Source organism: Dipodomys merriami, unplaced genomic scaffold (genome assembly GCF_024711535.1).
Source record: "Dipodomys merriami isolate MVZ:Mamm:240054 unplaced genomic scaffold, mDipMer1.0.p SCAF_7, whole genome shotgun sequence".
Lineage (NCBI taxonomy): Eukaryota > Metazoa > Chordata > Mammalia > Rodentia > Heteromyidae > Dipodomys > Dipodomys merriami.
Genome location: NW_027206290.1, coordinates 38,919,348 through 38,938,946, shown reverse-complemented (window position 1 = coordinate 38,938,946; position 19,599 = coordinate 38,919,348). Strand labels below are relative to the sequence as shown.

Below are 19,599 nucleotides of genomic sequence, written 5' to 3'. Positions count from 1 at the left end.
TAGGTATATAAGTGTGATTTCCTACCTAAAAGGAAATGTTTAGTTCAAGCTCCACAACCGACCAAAAAAAAATTTATCTTTTCATTCCTTTAGTAGTAGATGACCCATACAGGTTTGGGGTAGGGAATGTTTGCTGAGAATCTACTATTAAAGTACGCTGTGAGCTGGGCATCAATGACTTGCCCCTCTCATCCCAGCTACTCGGGAGGCTGGGCTCAGAGGGTAGCAGTTGGAAGCCAGCCCAGGCAGGTACATCCAGGAGATTCATCTCCAATGAACCAGCGTAAAGCCAGAAGTGGAGATGTAGCTCAAGTGGTAGAACTGTAGCCTTGACCAAACCATCCAAGGCTGCACCCGCACACATCATAAAAAACTAAGCCCTGTGCCAGAACAGGCCCCTCAACCAACCCTCCCATCTAGGCGCAGCGCGTGTCCCGGGGTCGCCCAGGGAAGGGCAGGCCGCCTCTGCGCACGCGCAACCCGGACTGCGGAAGCGCCTTTCGAAGGGTCCAGGAAGTGACGTGTGGAGCGCTGAGCCCGGGTGCGGAGGTCTGACGTCGGCGAGCGGGGCCGGGCTGCCGGGCTCGGCGCGATGAGCTGCACCATCGAGAAGATCCTGACGGACGCCAAGACGCTCCTGGAGAGGCTGCGGGAGCACGACGCAGCCGCGGAGTCCCTGGTGGACCAGTCCGCGGCGCTGCACCGGCGAGTGGCCGCCATGCGGGAGGCGGGCTCGTCGCTTCCGGACCAGGTCGGGCGGGGGGCCCGAGTGCCGGTGCCCGTGCGCCGGGGGCGGGGGCGGGGGCGGCGCGGCGGCGGCGGGGACCCGGTGGGCTCGGCTGTGACAGGCCCTGGTCCCCAGCACGCCTACCACTTCCCATCAACGCCCATCAGTTACATCCCAGTGCTTCCACCTTGGCTCTTTACCACGCTCTTCTGTCTGCCCGTCTGTCTATCCAGTATCAAGAGGATACATCCGACGTGAAAGACACAGCCAAATACAAACCTCACGTTCTGCTGTCCCAAGAAAACACACAGATTAGAGACTTGCAGCAGGAAAATAGAGGTTAGTCAGACCTATTGGGCTTTTTTTTCCCCCTTCCGTATCTGGCAATAGTTTAAAAGTTGTTGCAAAACTGCCTAAACAGTTCACAAATGTGCATTCTATGATTAGTGCATTTTATATGCATTTCAATAACTATGTCTGTCACTGTTACGATTATCTGACTGCTTTGCATTCACACACATCCCATATGGCTTAGTATGCATATGTGTATGCATGCCAGGCCTGGGCTTGAACTAAGGGCCCCAGCTCTGCCCCTGAGCTTTTCTACTCCAGGCTAGTGCTCTATCATTTTGAGCCACAGCTCCAGTTCCCATCTTCTTTGTGCTTAGTTGAAGATAGTCTCATGGTCTTTCCTCCTAACCTGGAACCATGGTTCAAATATCAGCCTCCTGAGTAGCCATGAATACAAGTGTAAGGCATGGATACCCAGCTGGATGAATTTTTTTTTTTTTAAGGTGGAGGCTTGCATAACAAGAGTTCCTATTCTCAAAGACTCAGAATTTAAATACTAGAATATAAATTGTAGTTAAGATTAAAAGTTTTATGCAGTCTTTTGCAAGATGGAAAAGCAGAATTGTGTTCTCAGATATATATATATATATATATATATATATATATTCTTAGAGCTGATAATGATTTAATAGTTGTATATCCGCTTACAGCTTTCACATCTATCATTCTACTAAGTTTCTGCTTAGGTTCTTGTGTCTTCATTTCAAGGTAGACAAAGCAAGTATTTACACAATGCGGGTGAGAAATAGGATCAGCGCTGGGATGCAGCTCAGTGGCACAGCACTTGCCTAGCAAGAATGAGGCCCTGATTCAGTCTCCAACACTGGAAAAGAAAAACAGGATTGGAGAAAGTTAAACGATCAGTTGCTTATGAGTGTTAACCACAGAATCCATGTATTCTAACTAGGCTGCCTCTCCTAAAATGTTATTTTTTTATATAGGCTTGTTTATTGTTGTGGACTTAAATTCTGACTTATTGCTGTGAATTAAAAGTAACTCATGTGCCGGGCGCTGGTGGCTCACGCCTGTAATCCTAGCTACTCAGGAGGCTGAGATCTGAGGATCGCGGTTCAAAGCCAGCCCGGGCAGGAGAGACCATGAGACTCCTATCTCCAATAAACCACCAGAAAACCGGAAGTGGCGCTGTAGCTCAAGTGGTAGAGCGCTCGCCTTGAGCTGAAGAGCTGAAGGACAGCGCCCAGGCCCAGAGTTCAAGCCCCACGACCGACAAAAAAATAAAAATAAAAATAAAAAATAAATAAATAAAAGTAACTCATGTGATTTCATAAAATTCCCAACTGTTTAGTTTGGAGGCTGGGAGTGTTCCTAGCATGCTTGGCTATGTGAGCTCTCTTGCAGACATCACTACCATTGTGCTTTATTATTTTATCAGAGCTGTGGATTTCCCTGGAGGAACACCAGGATGCTTTAGAGCTTATCATGAGCAAGTACCGGAAGCAGATGCTACAGTTAATGGTTGCTAAGAAAGCAGTGGATACAGGACCAGTTCTCAGAGCTCACCAGTCTCACTCTGCAGTAAGAAATGCTGATAAATCAATTCTAGAGCCGACTTTATATTGAGAGACTGTTTTAGTTTGTGTACTTTGTTTTGTTTTTTAAAAGTATTTTCAAGTTTATCATATTTGTGGTTGATTTTGCTTGCTTTTCTGAGGACAGAAATAGGGAGCAAGGCAGAGGGAATGCTCAAGTCCTCCTGAGTAAGGCTAAAGTTGCTCTTCCGTCCCCCATCAAGATCCGTTTTCATCATGATAAGGGGTATTTGGGAAGAGACAGAAGCTTATTGTGATGAGCTTAAGGCCAGGCTGGGTGACAGAGCAAGGCCAATTCCAGAGTACCTGTTAATTTTGAAGAGGCACAGTAAACATTTTGGCTGGTGGTTTTTTCTACGTTTTATTAAACTAAATTTCTTGATTGTAAGAAGCAAGAACTGTAAGAATCTTTGTTGTGCAAGGAATAGTTTCTGGATTACCAAGGCCAGTAGGAAACCATTATTAAATTATGCTATTAGAAGAGAAAAACTGTTTTTGTAAGAAGGCATACTTTCTACACATTGGTTGCTTATAATTGGGAGACCGAGTAATTGTTTTCAGCGGTGGAGTGCTACTCAGTTTGTATTATGTAATTGTACTCATAGATAGCTGCCTCAACCAGGTACTAGTGACTCACACCTGTCAGCCTAGTTACTCAGGAGACTGAGATCTGAAGATCGTAATTCAAAGTCAGCTCAGACAAACAAATCTGTCAGACTCTTATCTCCAATTAACCAGCATAAAACTAGAAGTGAAGGAGTGGCTTAAACAAGGAAGCACCAGCCGTAAGTGCAAAACTAAAAGGAGAGTATGAGGCCCCAGGTCAAGCCCCATTTCCTGGCAAATGCGCACAAAAATAAATTGGAGCCTCACTAGTTGCTACAGTGAAAGTACACCTTAGATTCCATTGGATATATATTACCGGCTTAACTGTTTTGGAGGAAAAAAATATTTTAGATAATCTGAATGCCTTTCATATAAAAGCAAAAGGTAAAATATTTTCTGTGATCCAGAAAAGAAAACTTGGTAAGCAGAGTTTTGCTCACATTCTGAAAAATGTATCCAAAGATAAAGATACCTTGTACTTCAATAAGCTTATTCAAATTTAAGTTGAACAGCCACTTAGACAATAATTAGACTTTAATTAATTTGAGGGATCTCTTTTGAGACAGGATCTTATTATGTAATCCAGGCTGACTTCAAACTGTCCTCCTGCCTCAGCCTCCTGAGTGTTAGGATTATAGGCATGTGCCACTATATCCAGCTAAAGTTGATATTTTGAAAAATTATGTACTCTATTAGTTTTAGTGTAGCTTATATAGCATGGATTAAATTAACATGTTAATTTTTTCAAGGTAGCATATTTTTAAATGAACTTTCAAAAATCAAAATGCAGGGACTGGGAAGGTGGCTCAGGATAGAGTGCTTGCCTCGCATGCATGAGGCCCTGGGTTCGATTCCTCAGCATCACATAAGCAGAAAAAGCCAGAAGTGGCGCTGTGGCTCAAATGGTAGAGCGCTAGCCTTGAGCTGAAGAGCTGAGGGATAGCACCCAGGCCCAGAGTTCAGGCCCCATGACCAGACCAAAAAAAAAAAAAAAATCAAAATGCATGTGTTGATCTGTTTTTCATATCTAAACAAGACAGTTTTTCACTTAACATTTTTCATAGGCAATTGAGAGCCAGATTGACCGAATCTGTGAAATGGGAGACGTAATGAGGAAAGCAGTTCAGGTGGATGATGACCAGTTTTGTAAGGTGCAAGAAAAGCTAGCCCAACTAGAGGTAAGATGATTGTAAAATTTTTCTTTCTTTTTCTTTCTTTGGCAGTACTGCTATTGGACTCCAGGACCTTGAAATTGCTAGGCTGGCACTGTACCTCTGAGCCATTCTTCAGCCCTGTTTTGGGGTTGTTTATTTTCAGGTTAGGTTCTAGTTTCCTGCTGGGCATGCACAGGACTGAAATCTGCCTATGTAAGGCTTCTTGTAGGGCTGGGAAGGTGGCTCAGTGGTAGACTGCTTTCCTTGTATGCATGAGGCCCTGGGTTTGGTTCCTCAGCACCACATAAGCCAAAAAGGCCAAAAGTGGTGCTGTGGCTCAAGTGGTAGAGTGCTAGCCTTGAGCTGAAGAGCTGAGGAACAGTGCCCAGGCCCACAACCAACCACCCCCCCACACCCCCCCCAAAAAAAAGCTTCTGGTAGCAGCTAGGATGCAGACAACCACCCCAGCCGTGTGCTGAGAAGCATGTGACCTCTCCTACCCCAGCTCCGTTGAACCGAAGTCATCCCAGTCTCAGTCTCCCAGCCAACTAGGTCTGCAGGTGTGAACTACCAGCATTGGTTGTTTCACAGTTTTTCAAAGTTTCTATACCGTATAGAAGATACAGAAACTTTATCATAACACCCCAGATAAGGTCTCACCAGACAAGCCTAGAGCTGTTGATTCTCTTGTCTCTGCCTCCTTGTGTTCACTGTATTGATGTTTTCTGTGTGCTCATGATTTAAAAGTTCCTGCCAGACACCCATATCTCATACCTATAATGATAGCTACCCAGAAGGCTGAGATATGAGGATCCAGGTTCAAAGCCAGGCCAGGCAAACAAATCTAAGAGATTTTTATTTCCAGTAAATGAACAAAAAGCTAGAAATAGGGGCTCGGCTCAAGTGGTAAAACACCAGCTAAGACTGAAAAAATTGATGCAGGTCCTGAATTAAAATTCTAGTACTGCCAAGTGCTGGTAGCTGACACCTGTAATCCTAGCTACTCACGAGGCTGAGATCTTGAGAATCCTGGTTCAAAGCTAGCTGGGCAGGAAAGTCCATGAGACTCTTATCTCCAATTAGCCATCAGAAAACCAGAAGTTGGGCTGTGGTTAAAGGTGGTAGAGCACTAGCCTTGAGCACAGAAGCTCAGGGACAGTGCCCAGAACCAGAGTACAAGATCCACAATAAACAAACAAAAAATAAATAAAAATTAAGCTCTAATACTAGCACACATACACATGCAAAATTCCTTCTTGATACTCTTTTCATGAAAAGAAACGCAGTAAAGAGTAACCAATGAAAATGTCAACCATGTATTGACTAGAAGTTAAGAGAAAATGGAGGGAACAAGTTATAAGTGCCAAAATTCCTCATCTTCCTGAATAGGAAGTCAGATAATATCTAAAATTGATGGTCAGGAAATAGCATTAGTGGCAAATTGTTTGAAATTATGGAAGTAGGGGCTGAGAAAGTGGCTGTGTGGTAGAGTGCTTTCCTTGCATGCCTGAGGCCCTGGGTTTGATTCCTCAGCACCACATAAGCAAAAAGAAAAAAGCCGGAAGTGGCGCTGTGGCTCAAGTGGTAGAGCGCTAGCCTTGAGGTGAAAAGCTGAGGGACAGCGCCCAGGCCCAGAGTTCAGACCCCACGACCAGACCCCCCCCCCAAAAAAAAAAAAAAGACAAATTATGGAAGTAAATATCAAAAGAAATAAAGTGTTAACCAAGCATGGTAGTATGCACACTTGTAATCCTAGCACTCAGGAGGTCTGAAAAATCATGATTTTCAGAACTACATAATGAAACTGTTAAAAAAGAAAATCTTGGTCCTTCACACATCAGGAGTGCCTTGCTCTCTGCTAGGGCATCAGCTTTGAGTGCCAGGGAATTCACAGCTGCTTAGAGAAATATAGTAGTTGGTCTTACAGAAAACCTTGTAATCAATTATGGCTGCATTTGTAAATAGTCACTTCCAAGATATTAAGAATGAGAGGCAATGTTGAAACTATTTCTCCAACAAGAACCAAAGGAGTTGCATTTGTAACATTCAAAGAAAAAGAAGTTGCAGAGAATGTTGTGAGAAAAAAGAAATATCGCCTAGATGGGAAGGCTAGACATACTCAACTCAAAGTATCTCATCTGAGTGAAAAGGTTTTCAGCTCTATAAAGACTCTCCTGGATCTCTCCAGTTTTCAGAGTCAGTTTGTACTGGAAAGAGTGGTCATGGATCTAGAAAAGGAAAACCCCACTTTATACTTCAGGCCTTTGGAACCCAGTGGAAGAATCTACATGGAGGGATCACTTCTCCCTCTCAAGAAGCTCAATGAGCCTTTGCTAACAAAAGCACTTTCTTCTTTAGAAAAAAGTAGGAATTTCTCCAGGGAAGGGAGACAGTGGAATAGACAGCCACCAGAGGCGACCAGAGAAAAATGCCAACTCAGTGGCCACATGCAAGACTGATTCCTGTGTGTCTGCAGGAAGCAGGGAAACATGCATGCTTGACACAGATGTTCACTTTACCTCAAACAGAAGTGTGATGTTGATGAAAACACCCTATGATGATTTTGTATTCGCATTCGGGAGAGGGTGAGTGGCAAGCTCACCATCATTTATCGAAGAGATGCCTAGGCTGGGGCCCAGACCAACAGCACCCAGTGAGTGAGGCAGCTCATCGACCTTCACCTGGAGCTCAGAAGAGAGACATTTCTTTTGGAAGGAAAGACAAGAGAGAGAGAAAAACAATCTTACAGAGGCATGTAAAATACTCGTTCAAAGTACCTGAAGGTTCTGGTTCATGTTTACAGCACACAAATTGATATTATAGGGTCATTTTCTGACACTTAACCTGTTTAAAAAAGAGGTCATGAAACAAACAGGGCACATTCTGATAGGCAAAAATTAGACTTAAAAGACACCAGGATACGATAAATTACACAGAATTCTAGGTATTCACACACAGTGAGAATACTTATATATGCAGTATTTATATAAAGTAATTTATGTATTGAAACAAACTCCGAGATATGGAAACAAAAGATCTCTAAGTTTTAGTTTTTAATGATTCTATCTTCTTTGCCCTATGGAAGGGTTGTGGAGAGGATTCAGAATGTGAGGGAGAAAGGGTGAAAAAGTACAGCATTGAAGCTCAGTCAACACTGATGAAAGTGAACTATACAACTTGCAAGTAGAGACACGGTGGGGTGGGAGGGATTGAGAGGGAGGAAGATAACAGAAGACATGTACTCATGACCTGACTCATGGAATTGTAATCCCTCTATAATAATAATAAAATAAATTAATTTTAAAAAGAAAAAAAAGGTCATGAGGTTAATAGGGGCAAACAGCGAGTTTGCGAAATGTCAGCCATAGCGACAGTAATAGCTGCTTTCCTTAGTGAGTAGTGGCAGTGCCCTGCTTGATAATAGCTGCTTTCATCCTTAGTGGCTGTCTTCATTGTAATGATTATTGTCTCCATGTTACAGAGTAGAAGCAAGAGAAACTAAGGCTCTTACCAAAGTTAACCAGCTGACAAGGAATGAAGTTGGGACTTAATGTAGCCTATCTGAAAGCAAAGGTACTATCTAAGCAAAATTTGTCCAAATTGGGGGGGAAAAAAAATCTTAGGTTTGGTGCCAGTAGTTTACACTTTTAATCCTAGCTGCATGGGAGGCCAAGATCAGAGGATTGTGGTTCAAAGCCAGTCCTGGCAGTAAAGTCCATGGGATTCTTAATCATCAAAAAGCCAAAAGTGGAGCTGTGGCTCAAGTGGCAGAGCACTAGCCTTGAGCTGAAAAAGCTCAGAGACAGTACCCCGACATACACACACATAAATACACAAATTTTGAATGGCAACTACTTTGTACAACCACTTAGAGATAGTTACAATTTTTTCTAAAAAAAAAAAATCCTTAAGAAAGGCGAAGTACAAGCCAAAGAACTGTTGGATCTACACTGAGTTTCATTCATTTTATAAGCTTGAGTGTTTTGTGCACTTGTGAGTGTGTGCATGTATGCTGGTTCTGGGGCTTAAAAAAATCCTTAAGAAAGGCGAAGTACAAGCCAAAGAACTGTTGGATCTACACTGAGTTTCATTCATTTTATAAGCTTGAGTGTTTTGTGCACTTGTGAGTGTGTGCATGTATGCTGGTTCTGGGGCTTGAATTCAGGGTGGGTGCACTCGTGGCAAAATTGAGAAATCTATCTGAAAAATAAACTACAGCAAAAAAGGTATGTATGTCAAAAATAAATAAAAACCAGATGCCAATGGCTCATGCCTATAATCCTAGCTACTCAGGAGGCTGAGATCGGAGTATAACAGTTAGAAGCCAGCCCAGGCAGGAAAGTCCATGAGCCAGAAGTGGTGCTGTGGCTCAGTTGGTAGAGCCCACTAACCTTGAGCACAAAGAGGCCCAGGGATAGCGCCCAGGCCCTGAGTTCAAGCCCCAGAACTGGCCAAGAAACAAAAAACAACTGCCAGAAATATTTGCTGGGCACATGTGGCTCATGCCTGTAATCCTAGGTACTCCAGAGATTGAGCTCTGAAGATTGTGGTTTAAAGCCACCCTGGGCAAGAAAGTCCATGGGACTTATCTCCACTCAAGCACCAAAACAACTGGAAGTGGAGCTGTGTCAAGTGGTATAGCGCTTACCTTGAGCAAAAAGCACAAGGACAGCATGCAGGTTTTGAGTTCAAGGGCTGGCCCCAAAAATAAAAATTAAATAAAAATAAACTTTGTTTATATCTTCCTGGCCCAAAACATTGTCTCTTTACAGGTATAAATGAATATCTTTTTCATTTTTGTTTTTCCAGCTTGAAAATAAGGAGCTTCGAGAATTACTGTCCATCAGCAATGAGTCTCTTCAGATCAGAGGGGAGAACTCAGTGGACCCTGCTTCCTAGCCAATCAAATAATGGCTGAAAGATGGCTAAAGATTCCCTATCAAGGAAGGAAGGGATTGTCTTCCAATTAGACTACTGTCTATTCATTGTGCTGCCCTACACTTGATTTCGTTTTGCTTAAAAGTATCAGGTGGCAGTTTAGAGTTCCAAAGTCAATACTGGCTATCCACAGAAGTTTTGAGCTATGTTAGTGAGAATCTACAATGAGTCTCACCATTCTTTTGTCTAAGAAACAACTTTAATGTTTATTTCTAGAACTTCAATTTATATATTATGTCTGAAACTTTGAACATTTTTAGTCAGTCATTTTATTTTATATAGGATTGTAAAATACACTTACAGAAATATTTAAGAGATTTACCTTTGTAAATCTATTTGGCATAAATGTGGATTTTTTTGTTTCCTTTTGTCAGAGGTAATCTGTTTCCATAGAACTAGATTGGCAAATTCTCTAATTTGTGATGTCATTCACTTGTGAAGCTTCGGCTCTCTCTGGTGCTAAGAGCTGGCACCTTATGGTCAGGTGTCTTTACTCTTAAATTGAGAGAAGTTCTGTCTAGTCCCCAGGAAACACACCTGCAAGTCAGGCAGCTGTTTCTTCTTCCCAGTGACAGTACAGACATCACACCACTCACACTGCTGAGGAGCTTGCCTATGCATGTGCACACATGTGCACAGTCCACATGGCACAAGTAGCTTTTATTTATATGATTCAATGTAAGTAGTGTTTAATCTTGACCTTAGTTTACCTAGTGAGTATATCATAGATGTATCTACTGCATAGTTCTTCTGTACTTTATACCACTATTTAAGTAAGTTATATGCAGCTGTGATAGTTTAAAACTGCCACTAGTAAGGTATATCATGACTGGTGCTGGTTTTTAAGTCTCTTTTACATGAAAGCATTTTTATTACCTAACTTACTGCATTTACATTGCTGTGCAGGCAACAATAGAGCATTGAGATTTAAACACTGGGTAGTACCTCACACCTGAGATCTGAGCACTTCGAAGCCAGCCTGGACAGGAAAGCCAGTGAGACTCTTTACCTCCAATTAATCAGTGAAAAACCAGAAATGGACCTGTGGCTCAAATGGGAGAGTGCTAGCCTTGAGGACAAAAGCCAAGGGCTTGAGATTTTGAGTTCAAACCTCATTATTGGCACAAGAAAAATAAATTAGGTCTTTAGGTAGATAAATAGGTTCACTCATCAGTTTCTACCCTGTCTCAATTCATTTGCATTTCAAATTTACAAATTACATCCTATTATACTATTGAAGTTCCTCCCCCACAAATAGCTGAAATAATGAATGCTAAGGCTGTCAATGTGAAGCACCACAGTACAGGAGAGAGACCCAGTATTAAAAGGAGTTATTTGCAGGCTGGTGATGTAGCTCAGTGGTAAAGTGCTTGCTTAGTATGCATGAAAACCTCAGTTCAGTTCCCAGTACTGCAGAAAGCAAAAGATTTACTTGCTAGTGCTCTGAGTGATGTGAAATTTCTTTTGTACTCCTCTGTAGCATCTCAGAAGAGTAGCAAATTGACATTGTCAGTCTCCAGTGTCAGTGAGTTCAGTTATGTAAGGTGGACTATGCCCAGCAGTGGAGACTGAGGTCTTTGAAGCAGTCTTCAGAAGGCTTTAGAAATTTTGCAACTTCTACTTTTCATCTACTGGATGGCCAGACATCTTGAGAAAAAAAACTTGAAAATTACTTTTAATAAAATAATTTGTGTGTGTGTGTGTGTGTGCCAGGTGTAGTGGTTTACACCTGTAACCCTAGCAATCAGGAGGAAGAGATAAGAGAATCACAGTTCACAGCCAACCTTGTGTGACTTGGCAAGACTCTTGTTTTTTAAAGTTTACTTGATAGTTATTTTCCAGGTGTCATATAGCGGGGCTGTCTTTACATATGTCAAGTAACAAGTTCATTTTCTTTACTCTCTCCCACTCCCTCCAGCCTCCATAGTTCACTTTCATCAATGTCCCCTGCGGCCAGCACTGCATTTTTTCACCCTTTTTCCTCTGAGTCTGTGCCCTCTTCACCCTCCCGCAGATGTACACATGAATACAGAGCCATCAGAAAAAGAAAACAATAAATGGTCTTTTTGTTTAAAATTAGCCTGAAATGCTATAACTAAGAGTGCTGACAGCTTTATAAGCAGCCATGCATGTACAAATTTTGTCATTATTTTACATTTTTAACATATTTGTCAGAAAATGATAGCTGTCTTTCAAATACTTATAAACCATAATATCTCATTGCCCAGCTTTAGAATCAAATGTTGCCAGTGTGAGGGTTGAAAAACTCGTTTAAACTAGCACCACAAAAGCAGAACAGGAAATGTACCATTGTTTTGCGTGTATTTGAGCTTGCCTTGCCCTGAATCTTAACTCCCCCCCACTTTTTGTTGTTGCCAGTCCTGGGGCTTGAACTCAGGGCTTGGGCAGTGTCCCTGAGCTGCTTTTGCTCAAGGCTAGCACTCTACCACTTGAACCACAGTATCACTTCTGGCCTTTTCTGTTTATGTGGTACTGAGGAAACGAACCCAGAGCTTTGTGCATGCTAGGCCAGCACTATACCACTAAGCCACATTCCCAGCCCTTCTCTTTTTTTAATAGGGCTTGTTTGGGAGGGGGGTGCCATAAAAAACTTGAACTTAGCCTGAGCACTGTCCCTGAGGTTCTTTTTCTTTTTTTTTAAGTTTATTTTTATTTTTTGGGTCCAGTTGTGGGGTCTGAGCTCTGGGCCTGGGCGCTCTACCTCAGCTCTTCAGCTCAAGGCTAGCTCTCTACCACTTGAGCCATAGCACCACTTCCGGCTTTTTTCTTTTTGCTTATGTGGTGATGAGGAATCGAACCCAGGGCCTCAGGCATACAAGGCAAGCGCTCTGCCACTGAGCCAACTTCCCAGCCCCCAGAGGTTCTTTTTCTCAAGGGTAGCACTCTACCGCATGAGCCACAGCCACTGCCACTTCCAGCTTTTTCTGAGTAGTTTGTTGGAGATAAGAATCTCATGGACTTTCCTTTGTGGACTGGCTTTGAATCTTAATCCTCAGATCTCAGCCTCTTCAGTAGCTTAAGTTTATGGGCATGAGACACCAGTGCCTGACTCTTTTTAATAGTTTTAATCACATAGACTTTAATAAAGATTTAATATATGTATCCCTAAAATGACTTATTTTTCAGTTTTTTTTCTGTATGGACTTCATAGGAATGAGATACAATATATAGCCTAGGGTCTCATACTTTTTTGTATATAGCTGTCCTTTATGTTCATTGATATGTATTTCATTGTGTGATTATTTGGTATATTGTGAAGAAGTACATGGACACAGGTTGGGGTAGAGTTCATTGGTGGATGCACATTTAAGATGTGAGGCCTTAAGTTCAACCCAGGACACACAACACATAATGAAATATATTTTTTAAATGTATTAATATATGACTTTTTAATTCTCCACCTACCTCATTTATATTACCCACATTTCAAAATAAGCTGTCACTTCCCATTTTTTGGATATGCCACAGCATCTTCCAGAGTAAATTAAGGGGTCCCACCCCATATCAGGGGAAAGCAGCCCATGCTGCTGCTTTTGTAACTCTGAAGTGCTTAAAAAGAGGCAGAAGTGGGGCTGGGAAGGTGGCTCAGTGGTAGAGCGCTTGCCTTGCATGCCTGAGGCCCTGGGTTCAATTCCTCAGCACCACATAAGCAAAAAGAAAAAAAAGCCGGAAGTGGCGCTGTGTCTCAACGGGTAGAGCGCTAGCCTTGAACTGAAGAGCTGAGGGACAGTACTCAGGCCCAGAATTCAAGCCCCAGGACTGGAAACTAAACAAACAAAAAGAGGCAGAAGCTCCATAGCTCCCAGTAAGCTACACCAGCATGCAAATATTCATTCCCTTGGCCTCCAAGAGCCATTTGTTGTATTAGCAGGTGGGTTTCTGTATACTAGTGATACTAAGAATCACTTTTTCTCACAATCTCCAGAATGAAGGTAAGTATTCCATAGGGTTTGTGATGTTGGTTACAAACATATGCAAGATTGGTATGTATTCCTGGTGAATTACTGGAGAGTGTCATCTCAGTATTTCACTTTACAAAGGGTCATTTGAGAAAGGACTAGCCATTTTTGCTGTTTTCACTTAACTTTCTACTGGCCAGCAGCCAAATATGTGCCTGTGGCTCCGACATGTAAGGAGGCTGAGATCTGAGGACCTCAGTTCTAGTATTTCTAGATAAGGTTACGTCTAAGGTTCTGAGTGGATGTGAATTTACAGGGGACACTATTCAATACATACAGTTCCCAAGTATCTACCACCCAGCAAACAGCAGTATTTGGTTACAAAGGAGATGTAGTGGGGGTTTTCTCATGGACTTTCCTGCCTAGGCATCTTCCTGAATACACAAAAATAGTGGCTTTAGGGACTGGGAAGGTGGCTCAGTAGTAGAGTGCTTGTCTCCCATTCATGAGGCGCTGGGTTCGATTCCTCAGCACCACATAATCAGAAAAAGCAGGAAGTGGCACCGTGGCTCAAGTGGTAGAGCACTAGCCTTAAGCTGAAGAGCTGAGGGACAGCTTCCAGGCCCGGAGTTCAGGCCCACAACCAAAAAAAAAAAAAAAAAAAAAAAGTGGCTTTATCATGGAGAATCCTGGAAGATAGCAACAGGTTAAGGTAATTCATTTGAAGGTCTCCTTCCTTTCCCCCATTAAGCAATGGTGAGACAATACTTCTAGTATTCTTCCAGATGCAGGCATGTTCTACCTAATTGAGGATCTGTTCTGAGAAACATCCTAGTGTGAACACTAGAGTGTACTTACACAGACCTACTGGACAGGTCAATGGCTTGATATGGCTTCTTGCTGTAAACCGAAGTCTGACATCACAGCTAGCTTAATGCAGCACACAGTAATTCATTTTATAATTGGGGGAGTATGCTAAATGATTTTTTTTTAAGTATAGTAAGGCTGGGAAGGTGGCTTAGTGGCAGAGTGCTTGCCTTGCATATATGAGGCCCTGGGTTCAATTCCTCAGCACCACATAAGCAGAAAAAGATGGAAATGGCACTGTGGGTCAAGTGGTAAAGTACTAGCCTTGAACTGAAGAGCTGAAGGACGGTGCCCAGGCCCAGAGCACAGGCCCCATAACCAACAACAACAACAAAAAATATACTAAATACATAAACCAGCAACACAATCATATGTTAGCATTTCAGGTATGTACTGTACATAATTGTATATGCTAAGCTTTTATGAGACTGGCACTGCAGGTCAAAGCAACATCACCACAAAGATTTTTTTTTGTTTTGCTTTGTTTTTTTGGCCTGGTCGTGGGGCCTGAACTCTGGGCCTGGGTGCTGTCCCTCAGCTCTTCAGCTCAAGGCTAGCGCTCTACCACTTGAGCCACAGTGCCACTTCCAGCTTTTTTTTTTTCTGCTTATGTGGTGCTGAGGAATCAAACCCAGGGCCTCATGCATGCAAGGCAAGCGCTCTACCACTGAGCCACCTTCCCAGCCCACCACAAAGATTTATAGTATAACAACTATGGCTAGAAAATCACTAGGCATACAACCTTCCAGCTTTATCATGGGACCAACTTCATATCTGTGGCCAAACTTGACAAATAATTCAGCACATGATTGTAATACACAATCTCATCAAGAGAAAACATCAAACAAACCTAACTTGAGGGAGCTGGACACAGTGGCTCATTTCTATAATCTCAGCTACTCAGGAAGCTAAGATTGGAAGGATCTCAGTTGGAGGCCAGTTCAGGCAAAAGTTCCTAAGACTCCATTCCAACTATTAAACTGGGTATAGTGGTACGCACTTGTTATGCCACTTACACAGGGAACATAAATAGGCTTGAAGTTAAGGTCAATCTGGCAAAAATTGAGACCCCAATTCAAAAGATAATAAAAGCAACTGGGTATGTGTGCCTCAAGTGGTAGAATGCCAGCCTTGAGTGAAAAAGCTAAGTGAGAATGAGAAGCCCTGAAGTCAAGTCCTGGTACTGGAACAGAAAAAAGACAAGGAAAAGCTGGCGGAGCCCAAATTAATTTTGTAGTTTTATATCACTGTGTCAAAGTTAATTGTCTCATTTTGAAAAATGTTTTTTGGTAAGTTGCTTGAAAGATTAATGAGACCTTCCTGAATTACTCTTCTGTAAGTCTAAAATCTCGAAACAAATATGAATTTCCCTAGGATAAGGCTGGACATAATTGCAAATGTTTATTTGCCTGTATTGATGTTTGTGTTTGAACAAAGAAATTCAAGTACTTCCTACATTTTCCTTTTCTTCGAATTTTTTTCCCTTTTTTTTTGGGGGGGGGGGGTTGGTCATGGAGCTTGAACTCTAGGCTTGGGAGCTGTCCCTTTGCTCTTCAGCTCAAGGCGAGCACTCTACCACTTGAGCCACAGCACCACTTCGGTTTTCTAGTGGTTTATTGGAAAGGAGTCTCATGGACTTTCCTGCCCAGGCTGGCTTTGAACCGTGATCCTCAGATCTCAGCCTCTTGAGTAGCTAGGATTACAGGTATGAGCCACCAGAGCCCTGCTTCTTTGTTTTTTTCTTATTAATATACCCATATTGGAGCTTGAACTCAGGACTTCAGGCCTCACTCTTCCTTAGCTTTTTCTTTTTTTTCTTTTTTTTGGGGGGGAGGGGGGTCCGGTCATGGGGCCTGAACTCTGGGCCTGGGCGCTGTTCCCTCAGCTCTTCAGCTCAAGGCAAGCCCTCTACCACTTGAACCACAGTGCCACTTCCGGCTTTTTTTTATTTTTGCTTATGTGGTACTGGGGAATCGAACCCAGGGCCTCATGCTTGCAAGGCAAGCACTCTACCACTGAGCCACCTTCCCAGCCCCTTCCTTAGCTTTTTCAACTCAAGGCTGACACTCTGCCACTTGAGCCATACACCTACTTGCAGCCTTTTTTTTTTTTTTTTTGTCAGTTGTGGGGCCTGAACTCTGGGCGTGGGCGCTGTTCCTCAGCTCCTCACCTCAAAGCTAGCACTCTACCTCTTGAGCCACAGCACCACTTCCGGCTTTTTCTGCTAATGTGGTGCTGAGGAATCGAACCCAGGGCCTCATGCATGCAAGGCAAAGCACTCTACCACTGAGCCACCTTCCCAGCCCCCACTTCCAGCTTTTTGTAAGTTAAGGGGTAAGTCTTACAGACTTTACTGTTCTGGCTGGCTTCAAATGGAGGACATGTGATCTCAGCCTTCTGCATAGGTAAGATTATAGATGAGCCATTGGCACCAACTGCTGAATGACACTTTTAAATGTTTAAGATTTCCTACTAAAAAGAGGTCCAGAAAAGCTAAGCCTTGCTAAGTCTTGGGAATAGCTTTACCAAGTTACTTTACTGAAGCTTTAGTTTTATATATGCACAAAATTGACAGCCTATGCCTGAATAGGGTGTGCTAGTCACAGAATCCCAGCATCCAGCACTCAGCACAGTGTACCTCCAAGACCAGCCAAGAATACATACATAAGATCCTAAGGAAACAAAAAGAGGTGTGGTGACTCACACCTGTAATCCTAGCTACTCAGGAACCTGAAATCTGAGATCTTGAGACTCTCATCTCCAAGTGGTGCTGTGGCTCAAAGTGGTAGAGTGCTGCTAGCCTTGAACAAAAGAGCTCAGGGATGGTGTCCAGGCTCTGAGTTCAAGCCCCCCTCCACCCCGTCCCCCTACCCCGCCCCGCCCCTCACAAAAAATTCCAAATAAAGTATTTCACAGTGAAAGTGACTGTAATTTTTATTGGTAAGCCATAAATGTCTTCAGTACTGTCTTACACACAATAAGTACAATTCATTCTGCAATGAACAAGTACTTGCTACATATGTCCTAGGCAATTTTTGAGGATACAATGATGAACCAACAGGAAATTAAATTTTTTTCTCTTTTTTTTTTTTTTTTGCCAGTCCTGGGACTTGAACTAGGGTCCTGGGCTCTGTCCCTGAGCTTCTTTTGCTCAAGACTAGCACTCTATCACTTGAGCCACAGCGCCACTTCTGGCCTTTTCTGTTTTTTGTGGTACTGAGGAATGGAACCCAAGGCTTCATGAATGCTAGGCCAGCCAGGAAATTGAATCTCAATGCTATAGTTGGGGGAGATGAACAATAACTGATTAATCAATGTGTTAATTTTGGTTACTCATACATGAAATGAGACTATAAACAAGCTCATTATGAAGAGTGATGGTGGAAGTAGCTATTTACACTTTGGACAGGTTTTTGTTTTTGTTTTGTTTTGAATCAGTGACAGTAGAGCTGGAACCCTGAATGGGAATGTTCCAGAAAGGCACTGATTGATGTAGAGGAAAAGCATGGCAGGTAGAGACAACAGCAAACTCATATGTCTTTTTTCTTTTCCTTTTTAAATACTGGGGATTGACCTCAGGGCCTCACACTTGCAAGGCAGGTACTCTACTTATACCACACCACCAGTCCCTTTATTGTCTTGGTTTTTTTTTTTTTTTTCAAGGTAGGGTCTTTATTCCTGGGACAGCTTAGGCTACCATCTTCCTATTTGTGCTTTTTGTGTCATGGGAGACAACAGGTGCACGCCACTGCACCTAGCCATTGTGCTTCCTCCATAGCTAGGATAACTGGTAAGTGCCACTATGCCCAGCCATGGCATGAGTTAGAGAATCATCAACTTTACAAGTATTGGGGCTTGAACTCAGGGCCTCAAGCTCTCACTTAGCTTTTTCAGCTCAAAGTTGGCACTCTACCACTTGAGCCACACCTCCACTTCCAGCTTTCTGGTGGTGATTAACTGGAAATCAGAGTCTTAGCTTTATCTACTCAAGCTGGCTTCTAACTATGATCCTCAGATCTCAGCCTACTGAGTAACTAGGCTTACACATGTCAGCCACAGACACCAGGTCACCAACTTTTTATGCCCATGCTGGCCTAGAACTGTGACTCCTTAATCTCTACTTCCCAAGTAGCTACTAGGACTACAGGCTCATGGGTCTTGAAACAGGAACAAACAAGTATTGGAGCAAATAATGGTAGTAGAATTGAATTGCTAAGAACCTAGGATCTAGAGAATGAGATGGGATCTGGATGCTTTAGGGCCAAACAGGCATAGTAGGATTAAGTACAGTTGGTTCCAATCAGGATCTAATTTGAATTAAAAATATTCTTGGCAGACATGGTGTCACGTATCTACACGTCAAAATTTCAGTCAGGCGGGAGAATTGAGAGTTTAAGATTAATGCGGGCAAACTACCCAGACTACTTTGTGAGACAGATCTGAAGACCAAAAATGGAGGTCAGTCAAATCTAAAAAATTCTTATCTCCAATTAACCAGCAAAAAGCCAGAAGTGAGTCAGCCAACAGGCACCAGTGGCTCATGCCTCCCAATCCTAGCTACTCAGGAGGCTGAGATCCAAGGACTGCGGTTGGAAACCTGCCTGGGCAGCAAAGTTCACGAGACTTTTTACCTCCAGTTAACCACCAGAAAACCGGAAGTGGTGCCATGGTTCAAAGTGGTAGTGCGCCAGGGACAGCACCCTGACCCAGAGTTCAAGCCCCTTGACCGACCAAAAGAAAAACACCAACACATGAAGAGGTAAAGCTCCAGTGCTAAAGCTTCAGAGGTAAGGGTAAAGCTCCAGTAGTGGAGGTAAAGCTCCAGTGGTAGGGTGCCAGCCCTTTTCCCCTTTTTCTATGTGGTCACTCAAACTTGAATGGCCTCAGCCCCGCAAGTGCTGCCTGCCAGGCCGCAGCCACGGCGCTGGTGGTCATGTTCACGTCTGTGGTTCCCCGCGAGCAGTACTACTTCCAAAGAAAGACGTGTGGGCTGGTTCTGGTGTGGTACGCCCGTCACCCCGCTCCTCCAGAGGCTGAAACCGGGAGAGCGGCATCTCTGGGGAGGTCATGAAGCGCGTCCGGAGGGGCACCTGAGCACGCGGCCCAGTTCGTCCCAGGCCGTTTCCGGCAAAGATGTTTCTAGAATACCAACCCGACGGCCCGTCCTAACTTGGAGACAAAAGAGCGTCTGCCCGGCGAGCCAAGAGAGTGGGGTACGGGCTCGTGGACTGTCCTCCGCACGACACTCCCGAATCTGCTCCCAGAACTGTCGTCCCGCAGGTTTACCCCAGTCCGCCTAGATACGACCCCGGCTGGCGCCCCCGCCCGCCCCGCCCCGTTGGGGGGGGACCAATGAACCCTGGGGTTAGGGGGAGCGCAGGAGCGGCCGCCAACTTGGAAACCCAGAGCTCCGGTTGGCGTCACTCGGCCCTACTGCGCAAGCGCATCCAGAGCACGTTTCCTCCCGCCCCCCCCCGATTCTCGTG

At 43.6% G+C, this 19,599-nt stretch overlaps 1 protein-coding gene across 3 annotated transcripts; it reads left to right on the top strand.

Moving 5' to 3' along the window:
* Positions 1-448: 448 nt before the first annotated feature.
* Sike1 (suppressor of IKBKE 1) lies at positions 449-12,696 on the top strand. 3 transcript variants are annotated; one of them, XR_011368687.1, is made up of 6 exons: positions 449-751; positions 961-1,066; positions 2,472-2,614; positions 4,299-4,412; positions 7,870-7,961; positions 9,198-9,282. XR_011368687.1 is itself a non-coding variant. In XM_070006410.1 (5 exons), the coding sequence occupies exons 1-5, from the start codon at positions 593-595 to the stop codon at positions 9,285-9,287; spliced, it is 612 nt and encodes a 203-aa protein (XP_069862511.1). In that variant the 5' UTR covers positions 449-592; the 3' UTR covers positions 9,288-12,696. The 3 variants fall into 3 exon arrangements, 2 of the variants coding, with proteins under 2 accessions (XP_069862511.1, XP_069862510.1); XM_070006410.1 differs by lacking the exon at positions 7,870-7,961 and having other exon boundaries at positions 9,198-12,696; XM_070006409.1 differs by lacking the exons at positions 7,870-7,961; positions 9,198-9,282 and adding an exon at positions 6,747-7,862.
* The last annotated feature ends 6,903 nt before the right edge of the window (positions 12,697-19,599 follow it).

Bases quoted from the DNA above. Each gene is read 5' to 3' on its own strand.
- Sike1 (XM_070006409.1), top strand. From the start codon at position 593: ATGAGCTGCACCATCGAGAAGATCCTGACGGACGCCAAGACGCTCCTG. The intron at 1,067-2,471 runs GTTAGTCAGACC...TTATTTTATCAG, and splicing joins CTTGCAGCAGGAAAATAGAG to AGCTGTGGATTTCCCTGGAG. The intron at 4,413-6,746 runs GTAAGATGATTG...TTTCTTCTTTAG, and splicing joins AAAAGCTAGCCCAACTAGAG to AAAAAAGTAGGAATTTCTCC.